Consider the following 25,324-nt stretch of genomic DNA (forward strand, 5'->3'; position numbering starts at 1 on the left):
ATTGGCTGTTGCCACCTTCTGTTGTGCCTTCACTCATACTGGCATTGAAATGCTTGAGCAGAGCTGCTTGTGAAAGGGAGAGGTCAGCTGGTACAGGAAAACCGTCAAATATGTTGGGTATGAATTCCCAGTGAGCAAGACAGTGAAGCAAATTTTGAGACTTACTTACGAGTTTAGAAGAGTTGTGAGTGGAGGAAATGTCTGTCTGTACCTTGGGGTGGACAGCTCCAAGGAATATTTTGCTGGAGTTTTTTTAGAGCAAGATGTCTTGCTTCTTTGGAGAACAATAAAGAATCAAAATTGTTTCTCTCTTGCATTAGAATGTGACAGCATGGCTGTTCAGATTGGCTACTGAACTCTTAGAAAATAAACCAAGTATAGTATTTTTATGGGCTAGAAACCCCCTACAGACCCTCCTATCTAAGTAGGGTCTGTGACTTGCCATGGTACCTGTGAGCTTTGGCATATTTGGAGGTGTCATCTGCCTGGTTCTGTCTTTGTGCCATAAGAGGTCAATAATCCTGTTCTTCTCTCCTAGTTTTAACTTACATCCTTTTAGATTGATTGCTTAGATAGTCCCTGCTTCTACTTCAGCTGCTGCTTGGTTCATCTGTTTGAGATGGGCTTCTGTGCTCAGCCAGAAGTTCAGCTGTATCTTTATTAGGTATATCCTGAGTCAGGAAGATATATTTACCTTACCTCTCCCTACTGCTCCTTATGCTGTAAGGTAAATATATCTTCCTGACTCAGGGATAATATATTTCTTGATTCTTTAAGCTTGTTCAGTTGTCACAGTCATTCTTTAGAGCAGTGAATTGGTCACAGCTCCAGCACGTCACCATCCCCAGGATTATTAATGGTGCAAACTGTACTGTTTTACTGACACATCTCATGAGAGCCCAGCTGGGTCATGAGCAAAACCCAGCCTTGGTTCCCATAGAGATTTTGGCAAAACATAGTTGAAGGCACTGTCATGCCCAGGGCATGCAGCTGTGCATAGGAGTGAAGGATGCCAGGGTAGATGCATGGCAGTGAGGGTGGTTGTTTGATGGTATCAGTGGAGCAGGGTGCTGGTTTGTGGGAGTTTAATTTGGAGCAGATTACCAGTGGTTAAAATAAGTCTGTATGTATCTGAATCAAGATGAGATGGCTTCCTGAAAACATGCAGGAGATCGAATACAAGTTCTTGTCTCCGTTCTGGAATGGTTGAAATCCCTTGGCTTGTGTCTTTCCAGGTCAATTTCTAATGCTAAGTTCTAGGCTTGGTTTTGTAATATCTTATTAAAATTAAAACATGATAAATGGTTTCTTTCACATTTGCAGCAGAAAACTTGGACAGCATTTGAATTATATCACTCCGTTTTCAAGAGTTTTTGGTAATTAGTCATGAATTTGTATTATCTATTTAGAGGTGTATCCCATTTACTAAATTTCATTCAAATGTATGTATGCTCATTTGAATAAACTTTGGGTTGGTCCAGATGACCTTCAGAAGTCTTTTCCAACTTCAATTCTTCTGTGAGTTCATAAAACTCTTGTTATTCCATGTATTAGAAGTATCTCTGACTTTGAAAAGTATCAAATTCTGTTGCAGACAACATTTATGACCTAAGAAGATAGTGTTGGGAGTTTTTTTTTTAATATATAACACAGAAGCTTGTTGCTGCTGCATTGCTGCAAGACAGGACAGATTTGCTCACTGGAGTGCATCTCCTGGTTAGGCTATTGACTAAAATTTATGATAAAAAATCCTCTTTGAAAGAGATGGAAATTTAGGCTTCCTGGATCTATACTAACATGGTGTTGGACTGTGTTTTACCAGAGTCACACACAGATCATATATTTGGGTCAGAGAGTAAGGCAATATTAAAGGCTATTTCCATAAAGTATTCTTCCTTACCATAACTTTATGTAAGTGACAAGGTAGGAAGTTTTTGGACTATAAAAACTTGAGAAAGAGAAAAAAAAAAAAGTGAAAAGTAGAATTCATTAGCAGATGTATATATTAAAAACTTACACTCTTTGTGTTCTCATGATTTTTTAAAATGATCACCAATGGTCCAAAATGGATGGCAGTGTTGAAAACTTACTTAGCTGGTTTCAAATATATTTTAGTAACATTATATAGAAACAAAGGACAGCATTGCTTTTGTTCTTTTTCTAAGTGAAAAAAAATTTCTTTTAGATGTAATTCAAATGTAGAATAAGCTTCTCTTAGGTAGTTTAGGGAGCAAAATAATGTTTAACTTTGCCACAAAGTATCTGTGTAGCTTTTTTAGTGAAGACAACCTTGCAATTGATATGAATTTGATAGCATTTGTGGGGGAATGCCATGCGGAGTTTTAATGAAATGTTAACGAAATAGTCTGATCAGATGGAGTTCACCATGAGGCAGAAGGTGTGTGTTATGTTTGTGCCCCACTTAAGCCATATTTTGATTGCTCGGATAGGGATTTACTTGGACATGAGCTTTGGGTGGAGTGAAATGTGTTTCTAAATCCTCACCATCCATTGCTGCATATGAAGTGATTTGTCCATCTGGTTCCCTTACAGAAAATGCCTCAGTGGTTTCTCTGCCCAGACAAGGAAGTGCACAGCAGAGAGCTTTTTGTTTTAAGGATGTTGATAAAAAGGAATGATTTAATTAAATGTAAGGAGAGCTGTTGTTGAGTAGGGAAAACAAATAATGTAGACACTGTGGGTTTTATAACGAGGGTAGGTTTTTTCCCTTTGAGAGTTCACTAACATCTGCTTTCTGAGCACAAGAAGGACTTTGATGTGGTAAAAGTTGTGAGGACAAGTGCTGATTTTTAATGTATAAAAGTCATCACTCTTGTGCAGCTATTTAACAACATAAAAGCAGCTGCATTTGCATTTATTTAACTCTCTGTAATGCCAATTTTATTTTCATTCTGTAACTGATCCTGTTAGTGATGAACCCTGGCTGATATTACATTTCTTAGATACACAGACTTGAGTGCTCACTGTGTTTCTGTATCTTTAGATATTATTTTTTTCCCCAAGAAGTTGTGACCATCTGCATTTGAAGTTGTCTGTTTGATATGTCCCTTTGATACTTAAGCCTCTAAGTGGCTGGAAAACTGAATGAGAGCTAGGCAAGCAGAGAAAAAGAAGCCAGATAATAATCAGTTCCTTTATGGAAAGATATTTAATTTCAGTAAGGGTGTGAGACTGTAACCAGTTTGCTTTTCTTTGTGCTGTTGTAGGTTGCCTTTCCCTGCGGGTGACCGAGTAACTTTTAATGGGAAGGAATGCATCTGCCAGAAATGTTCCCTGCCCCCTTCCAGCAGCACTGGCTCTTTCCCTGTACAAAACCTGCGAAGTAAGTACACATTTTTGCTCTTTTCAGTCAGTACTTCCTAGTTTAAAAAAATTCACAGGTTTAAAGAACAGAATTTTGCACCAGTATGTATAATTGGAACTTACTCTGCTGCATAAGAAGTGTCATTAAATACGAGGTAGCCACGTTGAAAAGTACAGGATGGTTTTTCAAGAAATTCTGATATTAAAAAGAAGCACAGATGGTGCCATTATAGGATTAACAATACACTGAACCTCTCAAAGAGTTGATTAAAATTAACTACATCAAATTATTTGGAGAAAAACATAATATAGATTCTAATATTTTTGAGGATTTAGTCTAAGTCCATCTGAAATAAAAGCCGATGGGAGATTTAATGATTTGTAAGTGTTCCAGTATTGCCTCAGAAAATATCAGTGGCAGGACTGCATTGCTAAATCATACACAGGAAGGGGTTTAATGTATGAAATGGCAGTGGGGGGCATTCACCTTGACCTCAGACAATTGTGCACTGTCAGAATATACAAACACAATGGGAAAGAAATGTGGTCTTTTCACACCAACGTTTTCGCGGTAGATCATAGAGAGGTGGTGTCACTCTGAACTCCATTCCTCTACTGTTTTGCTCATGAAATGCTGCCATGCTTTAGGAGTCCACCATTTCCTTTGTGTAATTAAACAGCAGCAGCAATTCAATTAAACAGCAAAGACAGAAAATGTTTTAGTGACTGTTTAGTCAAGCTGGATTCAGCATAGCTGAGGAAGGGCCCCATGGATTGCTCATCTTTCTGCATAAGGAATCTAGCCCACTTCTGGGAGAAGTCTCTCCTTTTCTATTCTGTTTTCTTTCCCCCCACCCCTGCCACATTTCTTCACAGAAGTCTTCACCATCTCCTTTCTACAGTTCATCAACAGAAGATGTTGTGTGAATGCTCTGTGAGATGCTCTACTGATTCCTCTTGGTAATGGCATTCTCATTTGGGGATAGGTTGGCCCTCCCTTAGGTGCTTTCTTTTGCCACTCCTTCCAGAGATGGATCCTCTTTGGCTGTCTTTGCTGTCTCCTTATCATGTGTGAAAAGTGCCTCAGACATGAATGGACATTTTTTGTCTGGTTGAGTACTGACAGAACAAGTTAATTTGATTATCTGTGGAACAGAATCCTTTAGTGTATTTACATTCCCTAAAAAAGTGGAGACTTTTTCTTGTCATTGCACTTCCTTGTCTCTCTTGGGTAACTGCACTGAGTCTTCCCAGAGCACAGGTACCTGCAAACCTCCACAAACCACTTGCCTCAGAGGGAGACAGCACTGGGAGCACACCTCTGTGGCAAAACCTGACCTTGGAAAATAAACATTTGACTTTTCCCCAAATTACACAGAGCAGTGAATGGTGTATCTCCTGACAACAGCTTTCTTGGAAAAGACTTTAATGCTTTAAACAAGCAACTCTTGTTAGCAGTGCACAAAAACGTATGGCTTTAGGCAAACTCCTTCAAGGAATGTACAGTGACCCACTGGTACACTGGGTTTGTTCCTGTCTCAGAAGTGTCTGATGTGTACCGTGTGTGCTGTTCAGCAGCCTGTTTATCTTGGCAGTGCTTTCAGAGCATCTCTTGGGGACTTGCTGAGCTCCCAACATCACTGCCCCCTCTGACAAGTCTTATTTTCATCCTCCTCCTTTGCTTCTAACCCTCTTCATGCCTTCCATTTGGAAGAAATGAAGAATGTAAAATATTTGCTTTCTGCCTGACTCCTTGATTTTTTTATTACATAAGTACCTGCCTCTCTGTTTTGTTTTGTTTTATAAAACAGTAGCTCTGAAAACCTCTTGTGACAATGTTGATTTTGAGAGAGTACTCAAGGAAGAATATCAACATGTAGCAGCAAATTGATGTGTTCTGCAGAGTTATTGCTTGAAATTAGTTGAGTCACCAAAGGATGCTGCATCCAAGATGAGAAGACAAGGACACTGCATCAGTAGGCACTGTTGGCATAGCAACCACAATATTTATTTGTAATTATCTGGCGCTTTACAGAGAAAACAGCAGTTGGGAATAAAAAAAATGTAGCTCACAAAGTGCTGCACTTCTGCCCACCCAAGCCTAAACCAGATTAAAGGTGAATGACATCTGAGCACATGATGTTGTATTTATTCAGTTTTTGAAATAAGCCCTCAAGCAGTGAGATTAAATTAGATTTCCAGATGAATCCCCAGAACAGGGGAGATCACAAACAAATTTCTGATTGCAGTTAAACAATAGATACTGTAGAATACTGCAGGGACTAAAACCAGGCACAGACCCAAATGTTCTTTTTTATTAGCAAAACTCAAATGTTCTGATCTGTAGTGCACATGCTTTTGTGCTAGGCTTGTTTTCACGTATTGCTGCTCTAGAGGGTAACATTAAAGAGACACATTATTGCTCCTTCAATACATTCCAAATCCACCAAAGGAAAATACAAACTATGCTTTATCATTGTGTGCTCAGAAGTGAAACATTTACAATTTCACTTATACTGTCTCATTAGGTTCATGTAACCAACTAAATACAGTCTTAAATAAGAAAGTTTTAAAGAGGATTGTTTAAAGGTTTTAATGAGATCCTAGGCTGAGAGTTCTTTCTTAATCACTAGATAAATCTTTCTAATGCTTTTGCATAGCTTTCTCTTCCATGTAAGACACTGTTGTGGGTTTTTTTCTCTCCTGGCATTTCTGAATGATTAAATTTCTTTCAGGTTGTGTCTTTTCTCTAGAAAATTGTTGGTATACCTGAAGAATTCCTAAATATGCTATGTATTTTTTCACATGAGATAGAAGATATTTTATGGAGAATTAGAAGGACTACTGAGATACTGGTACTAGAATCAATTTATCACTGGCATTTATCCCTTTTCCCCCACATATTCTGACTATCTTAACATTTAGTAAGAAAATCATGCATAGGTAGGAAATTTGTAGAGTGAAGAGTGAGTGAGAGACAGACCTCGTGGGGTATTAGAGGGTTCATTTGGGATCTAGAGAACCAGGTCCAAATCCCATGTCCATGTAACATCTCTAAAGAGGGTGCTCACTGGTGGGTTTTTCATGTGGAAACTGAGTGTAGATTTGGCTTTTACTAGCTTAGTTAAAATCTTTCATTGTTAAAAAATAGGCAACCAAACCCCCAGACAGTCTTGTTCTCAGGTGCTCTTTCTGGAGAGTATAGCTAGTTGACCTACAGCCTGTGTAACTAACACAGATTGTTAACCTAGGCTAACCTCTGTTACCCGGTTACTGCATGTTTTATGTGTATTTTTGTTAGCTCTTCTTGGAGCATTATATAAGTGGATTTTTATAGAGAATAAATACACAGACGTCCATCAGTTTCACATATTGAAATGTCACTAATGCCTCTTAAGTATTGGTATGTTTTTACTGGTTACAGGAAATTTCATACCAGAATTTCAGCTTGAACTTTTTTCATGGTTGCAAAAATAATTTTAAAATAAATAGAGCTTGCAGATACAAAGGCTAAGGCTAGCATGAAGAATCAGTTATTTGTTTTACTCTTTGTCTTTTTTATTTCTTTTATCGGGCTGATTTGTGATGCTTGGAAAATTATTCAGCAAAACATTGTATTTTTTAAACACGGTATAAATTAATTAAAATAAAGCCTAAGTCACTAGGAAACCGAAGTCACCAGCTTCTTTCTTTGTATGATGCATGTCTTGTAGCAATGTCAGAGCTTTCTAAGGGCAGCAACACTTGCCATCCATCAGTGAGCAGTGGAGTGAGCTATGGAGCCCTTGTGAGCTGTTACTGGGACACTGATGGATCCCGGTGCTGCCATAACCAACTGCTGCATGACCACCTAAGAATATGATTCACTCGTTTGTGTTTTTCTCTTGCAGACTGTGGGGGCTGTGGTTCAGAAATAAAGAATGGTCAGTCCTTGGTCGCCTTGGACAAACACTGGCATTTGGGCTGTTTTAAGTGCAATACGTGTGGCAAGCTACTGAATGCAGAGTATATCAGCAAGTAAGTAGAGGAGTATTTTCACCTCTTTTCAGCATTCTTTTAATGCCAAATAATTAATTTATCATTGCAGACCCTTTATTTATATATATATATGTTTAGAGATATATAATATATTAGGGATTATTGTCTAAATTATTATCTAAATTGTATTGAAAAATGAAATGGGGATAAGTAGAAGTCAGGTTTTCCCATTTACCTGGAATGGCACTTGACAAAGCAGCTATGCTACAGAGAGGCAGCAGGCGGAATATGTTTCCAAGACCCAAATGTATGCCCTTAGTTACCTGTGGTTTTGCTCTCTGTGATACAGTAATGTAAACAAGCAGGTGCTGTTCTTTCTATATGTATTACATAAGAATGTTAGCCAGAAGTTAATTAAGGATGTTCATACCGTGATTTTGTGCTGCTCCAGACCCTCATGCTGTGAGATTTGGACTGAATGTGATGACAGCACTGAGGAACAGCACAAAGTATGCATGCAGACCATGTCCTTTGTCAACACTTTCATCAGGCCAGTGACATGCAGGCCTTTCACTGGCCAACACTGAATTTCACAGCTTGCGCTGGAGAGCAATATTTATTAAAAGGGTGTTTTTAAATAAGGGCTTGCATTGTCTCAATGTTGTGCTGGTCTGCTGTTTCATAGCGCAGTGCTTTTTTTTTGCTTGTTATTTAATATACCCTCCCAGTAAATTGTAAAGATGTAATTATTGTGAAATCTTCTTTTTAAAAAGGCTAGAAGCCAAACAACCCAAGAGAAAAAACATCTTGTCTTTAATTAATTCAATTAATTATTGTGATAACTTATAGGTTAGTCTTTAAAAAATCCAGCTTCCATGCTATAAAATTGATTTCTATGTTTCTCCAGGGAAATTTCTGATAAAATTATGCCTCTGCTAAAAAATCTGTCTGATCATGGGCTATTTTAGTATAACAAACAAAACTTATTTAAATATGTTTAACTTGAACTTTGAAACACAAGAAGAGTCTCCAGTTTCTTCTTAGAGCAATTTGTTTTCATTCATCAGTTTAATGGTCTACACAAACAACTTAGTAAAATGGTAAAATGTAAAATTAACAGGTTCTTGTCAGGGCGAAAGTCCAAATGTTCTGGTCTGGACGCTCTAAAATAAAAGCTGAGACTCCAGATTTTTTCTTCATCTCTCTAAATTGTATCTTAACTCACTGGTTGTTGTGAAATAGTTGGTCACATCAAGCACGAACACGCTGCTGCTCAGGCTGAATTCTTGTAGTCATTGCTGGCTTCTGTGGAGCACATTCCCAAGATGTTTGATCCATGACTGTCTTTAAGCAAATCCAGTCAAAAGTGCCAGTAGATTTAAGTGTTTATCAAAACTTGGTTTACAGACAAGAATTTAGAGAAATGGCTGTCTGCAGTCTCAGCTAAAGGATTAGGTAATACATATATCAGATGATACATCAACTGGATGAATTAGATGATAAGAGGGCAAGAGTAATATGTAGAAATAACTATCTTTTCCACAGAGGGGGAAACACGTGAAAGAAGTTGATCATCACATGATTAAACACGTGATATGAGGGTCTCAGAGACTGAGTGTTGTAACAAACCTGATGGCTGAGTTTAGCAACAGAGGAGAAAAGTGGTCCAAATTAGTTGCTCATTCAGCTTTTTACAATATTAATAAATATGAAATACTTGGGAGGTAGGAAGGCCTGTAAATACCCTATGAAGTGTTGAAACACTGACAAATTTTAGACGCTCCCAGTAAACTGTAAGCTTCCATAAAGCAATATGTGTACAGCCTGTTGTTCTTCCCTAGGGATGGGGTTCCATACTGCGAAACGGACTATCACGCCAAGTTCGGGATCAGGTGTGACAACTGTGAGAAGTACATCACAGGAAGAGTGCTCGAGGTAAGGAGAGCCTGCCATTCAAGCACATCTCAAAGTGTACAGAAAGAGAAACTCTTTTAGATTTAGTTCTGTGCTTGCAGATGAGTGTTAATGCAACAGTTTAATGTTATTTTTATTAAATACCAGGAACTTCTCTGTAATTGGGTTTTTTGTTTATTCTGTTAATGATTTAATAATACACAAACTCTCTAAATGGATGTTTATGGTACTGGAGAATGTTCAGGCAGCAGAAGTAATAAATGAATGTGTTAGAAGGCACATTTTAAAACTTGGACTAAATTAACTTGTAATTTTTGCTTTTTGGTTCTCTTTTATGTTCCCCAAAGATAGGATGAAGCTGTTGAAAAGTAAAATGAATGGTCTGAACTGTGTTCTACACCCAGAAATGGTGTAGCAGAGATTTTTTTGCACTTGTTCTAAGAAGCAGGAGGTTGTTTAGTGTAGGTGTATGTTTATGCATTATGCAAAAATTTCCATATAACTGACCCAGTGTCACAGAATGAATATATTCCTTTGATCTGAATAAAATTTATGTAAGTGTACTGTTGCCCTGTTAGTGTTACTTTTTCTTTCTACTTTTCCCTGTGAAGTTCAAGCACTACTGGAGTTAGGAGGAGTTGCTCAGTTCACTCTTTTCTCTTCATCAGTTAAGAAAGCCTGGAGAAGTCCCAAAGGGCTTCTACCAGAGAAAGATCTGCTTGGAGTCACACAAAGACTTAAATATCCAAGTGGTGGACAGTTATAACTCATTAGGAACTGATGAGCAAGTGTCCATACTAGATGTGAATCTGTATTGGATGGGATGATATAGTGTTAACATAGGCATGAGAGACTTTGCCATTAACAAATGTTTTTTCAGACTTCTCCAAAAGAAATTTCTAAAAGAGAATTTGAAAGAGTGTTAAGACAGCTTTCTGACTTTTTTTTTTTGCACACAGTTATCTCAACTGGAAGAGGCAAAACAAAAGAAAACATCTTAAAACCTTCAAAAATGTAAAAAGTGACCAGTGGAAGCAGTTAAATATTTTCAGCGGTGTCAACCATTGACACTGAATGAAAGGGAATAAAAGGAGGTGAGATTTGAAAGTGAAGGTAGTTCAGAAAGGTGAATGCAGAGAGAAGAGTTAAAGCTGTGGCAAATTTGGAGTGCACTTACTCAGAGCAGTTTACAAGGAGTGATTAATACTGAGACTGGAGAAGAACAGAAGCTCCAGTTTCTGTACTGACTCTTGGCTTCACAGTGTTGTGTTTTTTCGGTCCTGGTTCTTGCCTTGAAATATGTGCAAGAATGTTCTTTTTATTTGGTAATATTTTACCTGCAGTATGGTTAAACAATAGCGTGTGGTGTGATGGGATTAAGAACTGGGTCCTTACTGTCTCTATGTGTAATAAAAAGAAAATAAAAGTCATGAAGATCTGCACAGTAACAGTACCAAGTGTGACTTGTGAGACCTGGGAGCACATCTGACGTAGTTGATTCTTCTGACTGCTTGCTGAGAGTGTACTGAATAGGGAGACAGTTCCTTGGTTTTATTGTGGATGGGCCAGTAACAAACTTGGGAAAAGCTAATTTTTGAAAGCTCGTGTAGGAATTTTACCATGACAGATTACATATGGTGGTCCTCTCCATTCCCCACTGTTGCTCTAAGGACAGCTCTGTGTAGCACTGATTCTCATCTTCTGGTTCAGGCTAGGAGCTACTTTCAGTGGTCTTTGGCATTTAACTGTGGAAAAATAATGATGCAAGATTCTGAAATCTTCTAAAAAAATAGATGAGGAGAAAGGGCTTTCAGAACCTGTAAAAGCACAAATAGTATCATTGTGAGACAGGAGACATAGATTGAAGTTTGGATAGAGTAGGAAATGGATTTGAATGGTTACAGTGACATTTAGTGTGTGGACATTTGTTGGATCAACCTGGAAATTTTATTATCTGTAAGCTTTTTTTCTACAGAATTGTAGAAAATAGTTTGTTGGTTTGTGCGTAACAAAGTTAATGAAGCTTGAACATGGGTGCTTGTCACACGGCCTAGCATTCTGCAGTCACAGTAGGTCCTGTTCCTCATGACATCTCCCAAGATACTTGCTCCCATCCCCTCTGTTTTTCTGTGACATATCTCAAGAGCTTTCTTTACATTCCCACTGCCTGTTTCCAAGCAGTGACTCACACTGTGAGCCTTCCTCCATGGTGATCAGCCCAGATTTCCATGAGTCTTTGGAACTCTGTAAGGGATCCCTTCAAACAGCCATTGAGTTTTGGTGTGGACTGTGGAGAGCAGCTGGATGAGGAGGAAATGCACACACCTTGTTTTGGTAGGAAGCCAAACAAAAAGTCATGGCCTGAGCAAACAGATTTGGAGGGATGCAGGGACCATGTCCGTAGCTAACATGTTTAAAGCTTTTGTTGTTTGTGTGCAGCAGATGGACTTGTTCAAAAGGCTTAGGGCTGAGGTATCTCTCTCTGGTCTTGGTATTTAACTTGATATCTTTTTGGCACTAGCAGGCTAACTGATATGTTTGTCTATCTCCTGGTCAGGAAGACAGAAAAAATACAGAGTGGTCATGTCTGTTCCTTTGTTATAGGACATGTTATTTGTGGAGTTGTCTGGAATACTGACACATTTTTCAAAACATCAGTATTTCTTTTTACCATCTTGAATATTATCTGGAGAAATACAGAAATAATAGAGAAAATTGCTCCTTTAGTGGGGGGAAATCTTGGCAGCAATGCTTATTAAGCAGAGGAATACTCTCCCAAGGGAGCTGCTGGAAACTATCACTTAGAAAGTCTTATAACGAGATTGGACAAGGCACTGGAAAATCTATGTTAGGGAACAGTCCTGCAATGAGAAAGGGAGGGACTATATGACCTAATAGGATTTTTTCCATCTCTGATTTCTGTGATAATGTCAGGAGGACAGCTGCTTCCACAATTATTCTCTGCCCAGATTTTATAATTTTGTCTCTCTTTCCAACACTTGTTCATTTTAAGTGTTTATTCAGCAGAAAGGAAGGGAGAGTCAACTGTGAGTGTGAGTTACTGATAAGTTGCAAATATATAGCTGTTTTTCTAGGTTGTCAGCCAAATACAATGATGATTTAGTTACCTAAATTCTTCTCTCTGTCCGTTTTCTGAGGGCCAGATTCATTCCATGTAGTAAATGGGCTTAAACACAGGATAGCTTCGTTTATAATTCCTTTTAGTTTCTTTCTTCCCCTCCCTCCTGACTTGCACCCACTCTCCCAAGGAACTTGTACTGGAAAAGCTATAAAAGGGGCTGAGCAGTTCATTTATGGAGATAATGTATTTTATTACTTTTAAAAGTAATAAAAAAGTAATGATTTTGCTGTTTTGTTTTGTTTTTAAAAGACACTACCTACCACTGCCTTTATGGGCAAGATTTGCTTTATTTGTGATGCATACAGAACACTCTTAAATGCAAATCAATCCTCTCCTAGAAGGTGCGTTGTTTTATCCCTCACCATATATATTGATAAACCTGTCAGCTTAAGTGAGGAGCAAGAGGTTGCTGGAGTTTACTTCTGTTGTTTGACTTAAAATGCACTGTGCCTGAAAAGCTCTAGGGAGAGAAAGGGTTTACTTCAGTGATTACTCTGTATCTCTGCTGCCAGTCTTGCAATAGTTATGATCATGCAATAACACACATTTTAAAATAACAAGCCATTGATTTTTGTGACCAGCCATTTCCCTTTTGTCGTGTTGCAATCTATTTCTCTGTACTTAGCACTAAAAATATTTTTCTCCTTTTTTCTACTACAAGAAATAATTAGTTAGTTGAAATTTTAACTTGTGCTAATAAGCATATCCTAAAAAAAAGTAATTCTCTTTTTTTTAAAAAAAAATGCGGTATTTCTTATGCTAATTCAGAGCCTGCTTTAAACCCCTTTCATTCAAGAAAACACTTTCCTTTTGTTTCCTCAGTTTTAATGAGTTTTTTAGCTGCCTTTTTTCTGGGGGAGGCAGAGATGTGTTGTCTGTCTCCCTGTCCTTCCCACACAGCAGGTTGTGTTAGAGGTTTGGAAAGCTGTTGAGGTGCATGACAAAGCTATGTGACAGCCAATGACTCCTCCTTGTCCTCTCCTGGGAGGCATATCTGGGTTTTTTAACATCTGATACTTAGAAACAGCATCACAATTCCAGCATCTCTCTATTTTAAAGTGGTCTACATTAAAATTATTTAAAATGCTTTGAATAAGATTGATTTTTAGCTTTTTTTAAGTGTTGTCCCCTTCAGTTGATGAACTCTAAGGGGAATTTATAGAGACTAGTCCTAGTTTCTCTCAACCTTTATTTTGCAAAACTGAGTGAACCCAGTTCTCCTCTGCTCGTAAAGTTGGCTTCAAGCTTTTCTGGCGATGCTGGTGGATCTTCTCACTGTGGGTTCCTAACTGGAACCACCTTCTCTCCGTGTGGATGAACATTGTACTCTAGACAGCACCTCACCACTGTCTTGTGCAGTGATACTAACCCTTTCCACCACTTCTAAAGAAAGTACTTTTCTGGTATATCCCACATGGTGCAATTTTTTTCTCTGAGTTCTTTAACATTGACAGCCCATGGCGAGATATTACTTTGAGGGGAGGGGTTCTCTTCGTCTCCTGTTTAAGCTGGTGGTTTCCTACGTTGTTAGAGGAAGCCTCCATATCCAAAGATAGCCTTCTGGGGATGTTTTAATGGCAAACACAATATAGGCTTCAGGAGGGTCTTCCTCTGGGAATCCAGTGCAAACAGGCTGTCCTGGTGTTCTGAATCTCAGGTTTTATCCAGGTAGGAATGCTTGGCTCCTCCCCCTGGGTGGAGCATCTTCCCATGGGATGATGTAATTGTATCAGTGATGCAGTGAGCCTCCATGACCCATTAACAGCAGATATCCCCTGGAGGGAGGATGGGTGGTGGAAGAGATAAGAACACTGGCCCACCTGGTTTAACAGCTGCCCATTAACAGAAGACTCCCCCCAGAACTACGAGGGATTGGTCATGGAAGAGACAAAGAACACTGCCATACCTGGTTCTAACAGATGGTAATAGAATAATACATACTTCTCGTTCCATCTTAGATTGCAACCCAAGACAGAGGGTTGTGTCTACTTGGATAGGCAACTGCATCTCATCAGCAGCCAAAATACTCCTCAGAGATATTTTCAGCACTCCATTTTATCTACAACTGTCTCATGATTCACAGTGTATTTACACTACATGACGGCGGTGTAAATGTGTCTTAAAAGTGCTGTTGAAAATCACTTTCAGCAGTTGGAACCATTTTTACGTTTAGTATCTGACATCCTAACACAGCAGCATGGCACTCAGTTTATGTGGGGGAAGAGGGGGTTAGCATTTTGCTAGTTTACACGTATGTGCAAATATCTAGAAAAACATAATCAGTGTATGTTTCTAAAATCTACTAATCTCAAGCATATGTTATTTTGAAATAAGGGAAAAAATGCAGTAGGCATTAGGCTGCAGGGAGACTAGAAATGTCAGTAATTTATATGTCAATTAAATGTCACTTATACCTCAGTGACTTATGAATAAAAACATGAATCTTATTTGTCATAGTTTGTTTTTTGCTTTGCCCTAGGGTTGAGCTGATTTTGTTTGCAGCCATATCTACTTTGTAAATCAATTGCCTTTCCCTTTGCAAGAGTCTCGGTATAGCAGAGAGACGATACTAATTCTTTGCAGCAGGGAGTACAAATTTCTGCCCGCAGCATCGAAGAATGGTTCATTCTGCAATGTCTGTTACCCTGCTGTTTCATTAGTAACAGGACCTACTGATGTGTGAAAGGTGCTTGAGCAGCTTATTATATAGGCATTAATAGTGAAATATGCAATAAAGGCAGGCGGCTCTGTCTGTACGAGCGAAGGGTTCCCTGTGCATGGGCAGCCTCGGGAGGGCTGGCAGAGCAGCAAAAGGATCCAAGTGTCACTGCTACCTTCGTTAGAAACTGCTCTCTACGCCAGTTTTCTCCCTTCAACAGAGAAGAAAGAAAACTGTTGGAAAGACACATCTAAATAAATCAGGATTAGCTTTTGCAAAAGGAGAGCATCTAAGGTAGGAAACGTTAACTAGCCCTTTTGATGCGTAATGTTTGCTGAGATGCAAGGCAATTTGCAGCTTGGGAATGGTCTCTGGTTGGATGCCACTTGCATTTATCTGGGGCTGCTGGCTTGCAAAGGCAAATTGATTATCCCTGCATTGTATCTGAATTTGGCTGGGTGAGTGTTGACAGCTGACCTACACTTTCTGCTTTAAAACAGGCATAATTAAAAATATTATAAGCAAGCAAATAAATAGAAGTGCAAATACTTTTTTCCCTTAACTTTTAGTTTTTTCTGTAGCCCCGTTATATTGGTCTAGATGAATTCACCTCATTTTTCTCCCACTTTCAGCCTTTCCTTTTTTAGCCACCTCTTCTCTCCATAAATACAGAGCTATGCCTATCTGTATGTATTATCTGAACTGCTAAAAACTCACAAGTTGTTAATGTGTCAGAAGAAAACTATACATTAAACCAGACTCTTGCATAGCTTTTACCCTGTAAATAATTTGTTAGGTTTATTGAAGAGCACTGAGTACCATTTGATGATAGCTTGTGACTTACTTTGGTAAAAAATAATGGGTTCTGCAAACTATTTCTGAATAACATAGAAAAGTTTAGGATTTGAGGGAACTGGTAGATAGAGCAGAAAGAATGACTGTTGCAGGTTTTTTGAGGGTTTTTTATTTTTTTTTCTCAGCTGCTTACTTGCTTTTCTGTTAAGAATTCCTCCCACATGTATGGGGAAAGTCCTTGGTAGTGCTGCTTTGCATTTATGCTTGTGTGGGTTTGTATGTGTTAGTTTTAGTGCATAGTTTGATTTTTTTGCCTGGCAGACTTGTGGTGTCCACTGCCTTTCTACATGCAAAAATGTAGTACCAGTTAACTGTCTTAAATTATCTGAAATAAAGGATCAAAGTAGTCACCCTGATACCTCCTGAGCCTCAGACCCCAGCAGCACACAGTCTGCTAGCTACACTCCTCTCTAAGCCATGTGTTGCTGTGGTGATGCATTAATATCCAATGCTATTTGCCAGCATTTGGGTGTTCTTACAATATGAAACATTGCACCTCATGGATATCTTCAGTCCCTCATCCAATTATTCTTTCATTCCTGGTGGTCCTCTGACCCACATCAGGGGAATGCTGCTGTTGCACAGCTCTGCAAAGCCCCAGACCTCCCTTGACCCAGTCAGCAGCACAGTCCCCTGCCTGCATCTCTGGTGTAACCATGGCAGTGGTGCAGCATTAAGTGCACTCAGTGACAGTTGCCTTTGTTGATAAAGTATCTCCAGGATGGTCTGGCCCACGTGAAAACAGTTCAGTGTGTCTGCTAATAGCAGGAGAGTAGCCTGTGACTTGTTCCTTGTAGTTTTAAGATTTTTTTCATCCTACTAACCTTCAGCATTTTTTGTGATTTTTCAAATTTATTCCCTCCACACCCTCCCCCCTCCCCCCCCGCCCCCTTCACCCCTCTCCAAAGTCAGAACTTCTTTCTCAATGATACATTGTACTGGAAATACATGGATTAGGTCTGAAAGAAGAAACTTCCTACTTTCAGGAAGGATTATTAATGTCAGTTCTGCATGTGACTGCAGCATTTCCACTCCCAGGTAAATCTGGTCATCCAAAATACCAGTCTTTATTCAGGCAAAGAATGAGAGACAGCTTCTGTTCATAGATGTTTACCGCCCAGATCACCACGTTCAGCTTGAAAAGAGCTGTGCTGGCTTCCTCTGATAAATCGGGCTGTTTCTCCAGGGCTGTTCGGTGTTGGTTGAGTTTCATTCTTCCCATCTGAAATGGGTGTGCTAAATACACAGCTGCAAAGTCGAAGATTAGGGGAGTATGTCTGCAAGTCATCTCTCTCCTTTTTCACTCCCTCTCTCCTATCAAGAGTTGGCATAAGTGAGAGCCAGCTGCAGCTTGTCTTGGCCCCTAGGTGGGTTTTAAGGAGTGGGAAAGTGGAAAAGAAATAAAGGAGATTTGTTGACCAGATGGAAAACAGAAGCCTCTTCCAGTCTCAGTGGGTGGCAAGAAAAATTACAAAGCTGAGAAGAAAAAGACAAAAGAGGCAGATAACTCACTCCATAACAGAAACAAATAAGTGCAAAATCAGTGAGTTTAGGTATGACAGACCATTTTGATTTACAAGAACATTTACCAAATTCTGTAGGGAAAAAAATGCACTGTTGTCCTTTTCCAGACTTTTCCTGATTGTGGCAGGGCTGAATTTGCTCCTGTGCCAGAACTTGTTTGCAGATGTTTCAGAATGAGATTACAGTTGTAATAGTGCTATTTTTCCTTCTATTATTTGGGTTTTTCTCAATTATCCCTCTTACTTTTTTTTTTAATTACTTTTATTTTTTCCCACAACCATTAGAAACTTCTCCTTCTGAGAGTCCAGCATGATAGTAAATTGTTATCATTCTGAGGTAAATGTTCCTGTTGATACATTTGATCTTCACCTTATACCTGGAAAAATAAGGAATGTGTGGGAAGCAATTAAAATTACTCAGATGGGGGTGAGAATTCTCAAGGCTCTGCAAAGCACACAGGATGAGCCAGAACCAAGACAATGGGAAATAACTGCACGTGTGAGATTGCTAAAGCTGTAGGTAATGCTGCAGGTGTGTGTTATGAACATTTCATGTCACTGTTTCTTGGCACCCAGTAGGATGATAAATGAATCCAGTAAGGAGAAGATGAGGAGAATGATTGATGCAAACCATTACACTGCATTTACAGTGGTGTAAATCCTGATGAAAACGGTTCATTTGCCCTGGCACGCTGTTGAAGTGAGTCAGTGGTGAGTCAGGTCCACTGTGACTAAGAGAATTAGCGAGAGTTTTTGTCCACAGAATTCAGTCTTTAACTTCTGGCTCTCACGGAAGTTTTTTCTCCTCAACACTGTTGTATGACAGAAACAATAGCTGTTTTGCCAAATATCTCTGCCTTGACGATGTTGTCTGTCCCATCAAACCCAGTAAATGGTATGACAGCTGTTTACTAACTTAACCATTACTTTATACAACTATTACTGAGTAATTCTTCAAGTCCTTCTGTTGCATATGCAAAACTCTGGCTGTCTGAGTGGAGATTTTAAGCGATATCACTTAAAACTGGTAACTGAGCAAAATGTTCTATTCCAACCACAAAGATTATTTTCTGAATAGCATCACTGTAGTTTGAATATACCCCTTAGAATCCAGTTTATGGAAGCCGGTATAGTCCTTGTAATATGCCACAATACGGATCCAGTATCAGAGGTATCAGTAAGTGCATCCCTTGATAACATTTGATGGTGCAGTGCTGTGCACCTTCTTTGTGGTACTCCTGAGAGAAAGACAAACATCTGAGCCCTAGATTTTACAGAGCCTTTTGGATTAAGTGCACATTTTGCAGTGTGGGTTGAAGAGCTGGCCAAGAGCAGGAGGATTGTATTAACACAAGAGAAGAAGCAAGGACAACCCCTGATTGGGTTTGCCTATTGGTGGAATATCTGCCTGTTGGTGGAATAACTTGATAGGAAAAATTTCTAAACCAGTTCTGTGATGTTGTTAGAGAGTTGTTAGATAATATCTAATGTAGTTCTGAGAGCAGGAATGAAAACTTTATTTCAACCAAAGTCAGGGAACTGCATTAACTTACAGATATTGTGAATTTGCCTTTATAGATCAAAGCAGTGACTGATTGGGCTATTTAACAACAAAATGCTGTATCTCATTCAAAAAGCTTTATTAAATTTCATGTAGATAAATATGTGGAGTTTCTCTTTACACCTGTGCTTCATTGTCAGTTCCCTGTACATTCCTGGCACCTAAGAAAAAACACAGTTTATTCACATAATGGCTTAATATCTAGTAAAAATCATTTGGGGAATGAATGAAGAAGTATAAACAGGATTAATTAATTTTCCAGTAAAGGAGTTCAGTGATTTCCCACCTTTTTTTATTTATATACTCTGAAAGAAAAAAGTGAAGCTACATGCTCCTCAATGTTGAGTTTAAAATGAGAGATAATGAAGCAGATATGAAATGATAGATAATGGGAGCAGAGTAGAGCAGATTTTAAGGAAGTCTTCCACAGAGTGCAAGAACAACCAAAGTTAAGTGGAGAACAACCATGATAGTTGAGGGGCTGGAGCACGAATCCTGAGGAAATGCTCAGGGAGCTGAGCTTGTTCTACCTAGGAAAGAGGTGGTTTTAATGGGACCTAACTGTGGTATTCCCATACCTGTGAGGAGGCCCTTGAGGATGTGGAGACAGGCACCTTACTGAGGAACATGGTCGGAGGGCAGGAGACAACTGTCATAAATTTAAAGAAGGGAGGTTCCAACTGGATAAAAAGGAAAAAAAATCACTAAGAGTAACTACTATCCATTGGAGCAATATTCTCATATGTTATGCAGTCTCCATCCTTGAAGGTTTTCAGTATTCAACTGAAAAAATTCCTGGGCAGACTAATCTGAATTTGGTATCAACCCTGCTTTGAGCAGGAGTTTGGGTTAGATGAATTAATCGATCATTCTATGGTCACTTGCTCACTTGCTGGCTTTAAACTGTATTATATTTCTGTTGCCTGTACTATGAAGTTTACCTGAAGGAATATCAGTGCCCTTTAATGAACAAATGGGAATGTCCATGTGAATGGACATTACGCAGGAAATGGAGACAAAATATACAAAAGATTATAATTTATTGTCTAATCAAAGTTTTACATTTTCACCCATCCCTACATTACCCAAATATTTTTCCCTTTCCCATCCCATACAAATAGTAACTTCCCTCCACTTAAAAGCAACAACAGTCAAGTCATATGTCTTCTGTAAGATCTTTAATACTTCATTTCAGGTTGAGAAGAAGCCTGATGGGAAGGCTTATTGACTGTCAGTGCTTTTTGCTTTATTCTGTTTCCCTTTGCTTGGACAGGTGGTTGTCTGCTGATGACACAACACTCCAACAAATTTGTTCCGTTTGAAAAACTTTAAACTAAGAATGCTTTATACCAGTCTTCTGTGGGCTTTGTTTGTGGGTCAGGCAGCTGCACCATGCCTTGGCATTCCCTCTAGCTCAGTGTTTGGCAGTGTTTGCTGTTTTCCATTATTTCTATTCAGCATAGGGTACAGTGAGGACTTGATTTGGGGATTTTAGAGTATGAAGTTGACAGGATTTGGATCTACTTCAATAGACAGCACTTAGTGACAGTGAGGATCTGTTATAAGCAACTATATTGTATTATACACTCAAAATGGAGAATAGGCTTTGATATGATTGAATCATTGCAGCAATCTAACCTTTTGTCAGTTCCACAAACTTTTTACTCCCAGCAATAAAATGTCGGTTACCCCTATGCATTTTAATAACAAGATAGATTTTTAAAAATATATATATATATATTTCATTATTACAGGAAAAAGTTTACTGATAGCTTTTAATTCTCAGGAAAATAATCAGATCATTTTAAGTTTATCCAGTATATAAAACAATTTTCTGTACTTTTTATCTTCCCTTTACTAACCACTTCGTTGACTAATGCAGTGGGATAGGATGTACTTAGACTTCAGTGATGAATCAGACATCAGAAATCTTGAATCTACATTCCAGGACTCAGCTCACACTCTGAGCTTTAGGCTGCACAATTTCTCATGTGTCAATCCATAAGCAATTGTCGCTGATCACTGCAGTATAAAATTATATCAATCACACTTCTAGAAATAGCATGAGAGACCAGACAAGCAATGTCATTGCGGTAGAGTTACAGTTATTGTGCATATCATCGTTTATATATTCTACCATTTCATCAGTTATGGCAGCTATAGCCAGAAAACGAGCAGGTTTTTGTGGAGCTGTCTGCAGTAATGTAATATATTTTTCCTGAGTGATGACAGCTAATTTAAAACTCAAACTTAACTCGTTAAGGTTATTCCTTTTGGTATGAATTACTCTACTACATGTTTTCAGGCCTGGTGATCATACTGCTCTGCAGACTTTAAAATAACACCTCTTACTGTCTTCAAATTGTGCTTTGAATGATGTGATTCACATTTGTCACGTCAGCTTTATTCTCCTTTTACTTAGTTCAAGCCCTCAAGTGACGAGAAATGAGGAAAGGTGGTTGTATGTACCTGCTGCAGAGCTCTCTGGTCCTGCTTTAAGTGAAGCATGGGTTTGTCTGTCAGTGTGCTGTGGGACAGGTTGCAACACTGCAATGGTCCCTGTGCTCAGGGCAAGGACTGCAGAAGTCTGTGGCTCCCCTGGTAAAACATTCCTCATGTTGATCTGCCCGGGAGGCCCTTCCTTCTCTGCAGTGGAGGATTCACATTCAGAGGGGTCTCTTATACCTAAAGGGCAAAATGTAGCTCATAATACTTTGTCTCAGAGTGTTGAGGACTGTTTTGACTGTGTTTAAACTGCACACTAAGAGTGCAACTTGGTGATTGTGGAAAGCTGGTTCATGGTCAGTTGAAGAAAAATTAAGTTGTTGGTAATGTATTGTATTACTAAGGACACACTTCGCTGTTCAGGTTTGAGGTAATCTCAGTTGAAAATTAGTCTTCAAATTCATCATCACAATAATACTACCTTCACGTCTGGATTCCTGGGCACAAACACCTGGAACAGTCTTGAAGCAAATGTAGGATACTGAGAAGGTGTTTTAGACCCTATCACTTCAACCATAAGGGATATCTCAGAGATGAGTGTTGTTTCTTCTGTCCTCTGTGTGTGTGTTGGTATTTTATTAAACACTGAGGCAACAATCTGTCAAAGTAAGCTTTCAAACTGTGCAAAGAAGAAGTTACCATATGGTTAGGAATTTGTTTCTGCATTGAACTACCTCACATCAATATAAGCAAGAAGAGAAAAGATGATGAGACCTTTATTACATCTAAACCAAAACCACGCAACATTTTCTGGCCTAAGCTTATAAAATAGCTGGGTTCTGCTGGAACCAATTGTTCATCTATGAGACCAAGCCCCTGAAACTGAAGGGACAAGAGAAAGCGGCACTGATGAAAGCCCTCTTGGCATTTACCCAAGGGACTCTGTGATTCAGACTCAGGTACTAGGTTTGAATATAATTTATGATATCTAATCAGGATAACTATGTCAATACATAGTATTAATTAATTCCTGCATCAGCTGCCTAGCCTCAGGTTCAGCTAACACCTTTCGTTTAGAATTAGGGTGCAGTCTTCTTTTTAATACTTCCAAGTGATGAAGTGTCTGCTATGTCTTGTCTTCTGTGCTTTGATTAGAAGAAGGATAAAATTTTAAAAAAAATTAAAAGGAGCGACAAAAGCCACTGTCAGCACTTAGGTGAAAATTTTTGAGTTTGTGCCATTTTAATTCAGAGATAATCATGAAAAATCCATTGGAGTTCTCCTGGTGTGCTCATCAGCAAAACGATCATTGTACTTTTCTCCTCTGATTTTTCTGTTACAGTCGTGTCTGTGGGGTCTTTCTGTGCCATTCTATACCGAGCTGATATTACTGACTATGCAAGTGAATTCACCAAGTGAATTAAAACTGTATTACTGTTGTACTGCTGTACTGTTAAATTTAGAGAAATAGACTTCGTTCTGTGGTGCGTCCAGGTTATCTGAGAATCTGCCCTGACAGTTTATTTTAGCAAAGAAGTAATTGAATTCCCTTAGAGAATGATAGCCTGGGAATTGTTTCATCTGTGCTAAATCAGTTGAGTTACTGAGGCTATGCATTCCATTAGCAATGCTCGTGCACTTCCAAGGGAAATTATATTTCCTTCCAATTTGATATGCCAAATGTAAGTTTATCTGGTGATAATTAAATACTCGTCTGTGCTTAAACACCTGCACTAAGGCAAGGAATTTTAAACCTGAAGTTTAAGCTCAATACTGATATCTTGTGGTCTGGTACTTTAAAAGTGTCATCACAGATAGTAGTGACCATCTTCCATGTCTAAAATTGAAAAAAACACTCTGAAATCTGCAAAAGTGATAACATAAAAAGAGTGAACTGGAGCAGAGCTGTTTTCAAAATGGCAATTCTGATGTGATGTGTTGCTCTTTATTGCCAATCTGAAATGCTGCAGCAGGTTTTCAGGAGCGAATCAAGTTAACACTGGTGCAGTAAACCCAAAGATTCTTTAACCTAGATTTACTGCGTTCCTGGGATTGGTTTTGCAAATGGCAAAATAGCCCCCATACACAGATTACATTCTTTGATACAAATGCCTCTGAAAGCTTTGAAATTTAGTGAATAATAAAGAGTTAGAAAAGTTGCCTTTGTAGTAACAGGGCTAAATTTCTAGATTGATAGAAGGGGATTTACAGTGCAGTGCTGTGAGAGTCTGTTTACATGCTGAAGGCAGTGGGGCAATAGATGATAGTAGTTTCATAAAGGCACTCACAATCCTAGTAGTACTTTCAATATTTTTCAGGTAAGCAGGTTTTGAGGCATTCTACATGGCTAAAATTTGTGTATTTTTTACTTCAGGAGTATTTCTCCTGAAGTCAGTTTACCTTAATCTTAAGTTAACCCTATTTTACATTAACTGTAAGCTGTAGAATTACTTGGTCTCCTGGCTTTTGTTCCTAGTGGAAATGGCATTGACATTAAGCCATTTAAACCATGGGCAATTCTGTCTAGCATGGAAGAGTGTGGGTTCAAAGAGGAGAGAGGGGATACCAAGATCTGGCTTTCAGTTCCATAGGGATTTTGGAGAGTGAGGAGTGCTGGGAGCACATGCAAGAGCTGTCTTTGGGATGTTGAACTCTGTTTTGTGAGTGCCACCTGAAAGATGGGGTTGGGACTGCAGTTTGGAGGGACTGGCCCATGTTGTTCACTCAGCAGAGCACAGCTCTGTGCTATTTTTGTCACTGGCTTAAGCCAACGTGTCAGGCAATTGAGAATTTAAACGTATGAAAATTGGGAAGTTACTAAGCAGTTCTGAGTAAATTGAGGGCTCAGTCGTGTTCTCATTCCAGTCAATGAAAACAGTGGTATTAAATTATGTGGATTAATCTCTGAACAGATGGCAGATCTCTTGGCCTATCTGTGTGAGGGTGTCAATGCACAGTACCCAATCTGGACTTGCAGTGTAGACAGGCTACACACATTCCTCATGGAAACTCTAAAGAGTAAAAGTTACCTGCAAGACACTTTCAAAGCAGCTACAAACATTCCTTGCACAGAATAGTTTTTGCTGAGCATTAAGATTATGTATTCAGTTGATGCATGATGGTTGAGTTGCAAATCTGTGCTCAAGGTTATGACCTCCCAAGTTCTTCATGGAGGTAAGTCCTAAGCTACTCTGCACTTGGTTTACAGGGAAAATGTGTTCATTGCATAAATTTGTTTCTGTCTTGTGAATTCAGAGACTTGCCTATTGCACATAAACTTTTTTTTTTACTTCATGCAGGCAAGATCATAATTACATTTTAAAGCATGAATTGTCTAGAATGAAAAATTAGCACTGTGGTTGTAGGAGACTGTTGAACTAAATGTCATTAACAACTTAAATTATTCATATTTAAGAGACAGAAAGAAAAACTGCTAAATTGATCAGTATGTTTAATCACCTGTACCTTCTGTCCAAACAGGCAGGAGAAAAGCATTATCACCCAACCTGCGCACGATGTGTCAGGTGCAATCAGATGTTTGCAGAAGGAGAAGAAATGTATCTTCAAGGTAAATCAAACAAACAAAAAATAAACCAGTTACACTTGGCTCTCTTGCCCACACCATAGGCTTGCACAGGAGAAGTCCAGTGTCACAGAAGGACTTGTGCAATAAACTATGGAATGGACAAACAATGTCATTTAACGTAAATATGAACTGAAATCCTTCCTATGTAGCAACTTCTAGCTCTACTAAACTGGTCAAAGAAAACTTCTTTCACAGTTAAATACAGGGGTAAAAACCAGAGAAAAAGGCTTTTGCATATATCTTTTCAAAGGAAAATAGGAAAGAAACTCAGTAGGATTTGGGAACTGCAAGGCTGGTGTATTATCCTAAAATCACATGCCTGCCCAGATCTGTGTTT

General features: G+C 38.8%; 1 protein-coding gene across 7 annotated transcripts in view; it reads left to right on the top strand.

The window, feature by feature from the left end:
* ABLIM2 (actin binding LIM protein family member 2) overlaps positions 1–25,324 on the top strand; it is a 101,452-nt gene that overhangs the window by 27,213 nt on the left and 48,915 nt on the right. For all 7 annotated transcript variants that reach the window (XM_066317213.1, XM_066317212.1, XM_066317214.1 and 4 more), the window contains exons 4-7: positions 3,228–3,343; positions 7,215–7,341; positions 9,144–9,237; positions 24,882–24,969. In XM_066317213.1, coding sequence (XP_066173310.1) covers positions 3,228–3,343; positions 7,215–7,341; positions 9,144–9,237; positions 24,882–24,969 — 425 coding nt within the window. The remainder of the gene's footprint in view (positions 1–3,227; positions 3,344–7,214; positions 7,342–9,143; positions 9,238–24,881; positions 24,970–25,324) is intronic.

This window comes from Sylvia atricapilla, chromosome 4 (assembly GCF_009819655.1).
Source record: "Sylvia atricapilla isolate bSylAtr1 chromosome 4, bSylAtr1.pri, whole genome shotgun sequence".
NCBI lineage: Eukaryota > Metazoa > Chordata > Aves > Passeriformes > Sylviidae > Sylvia > Sylvia atricapilla.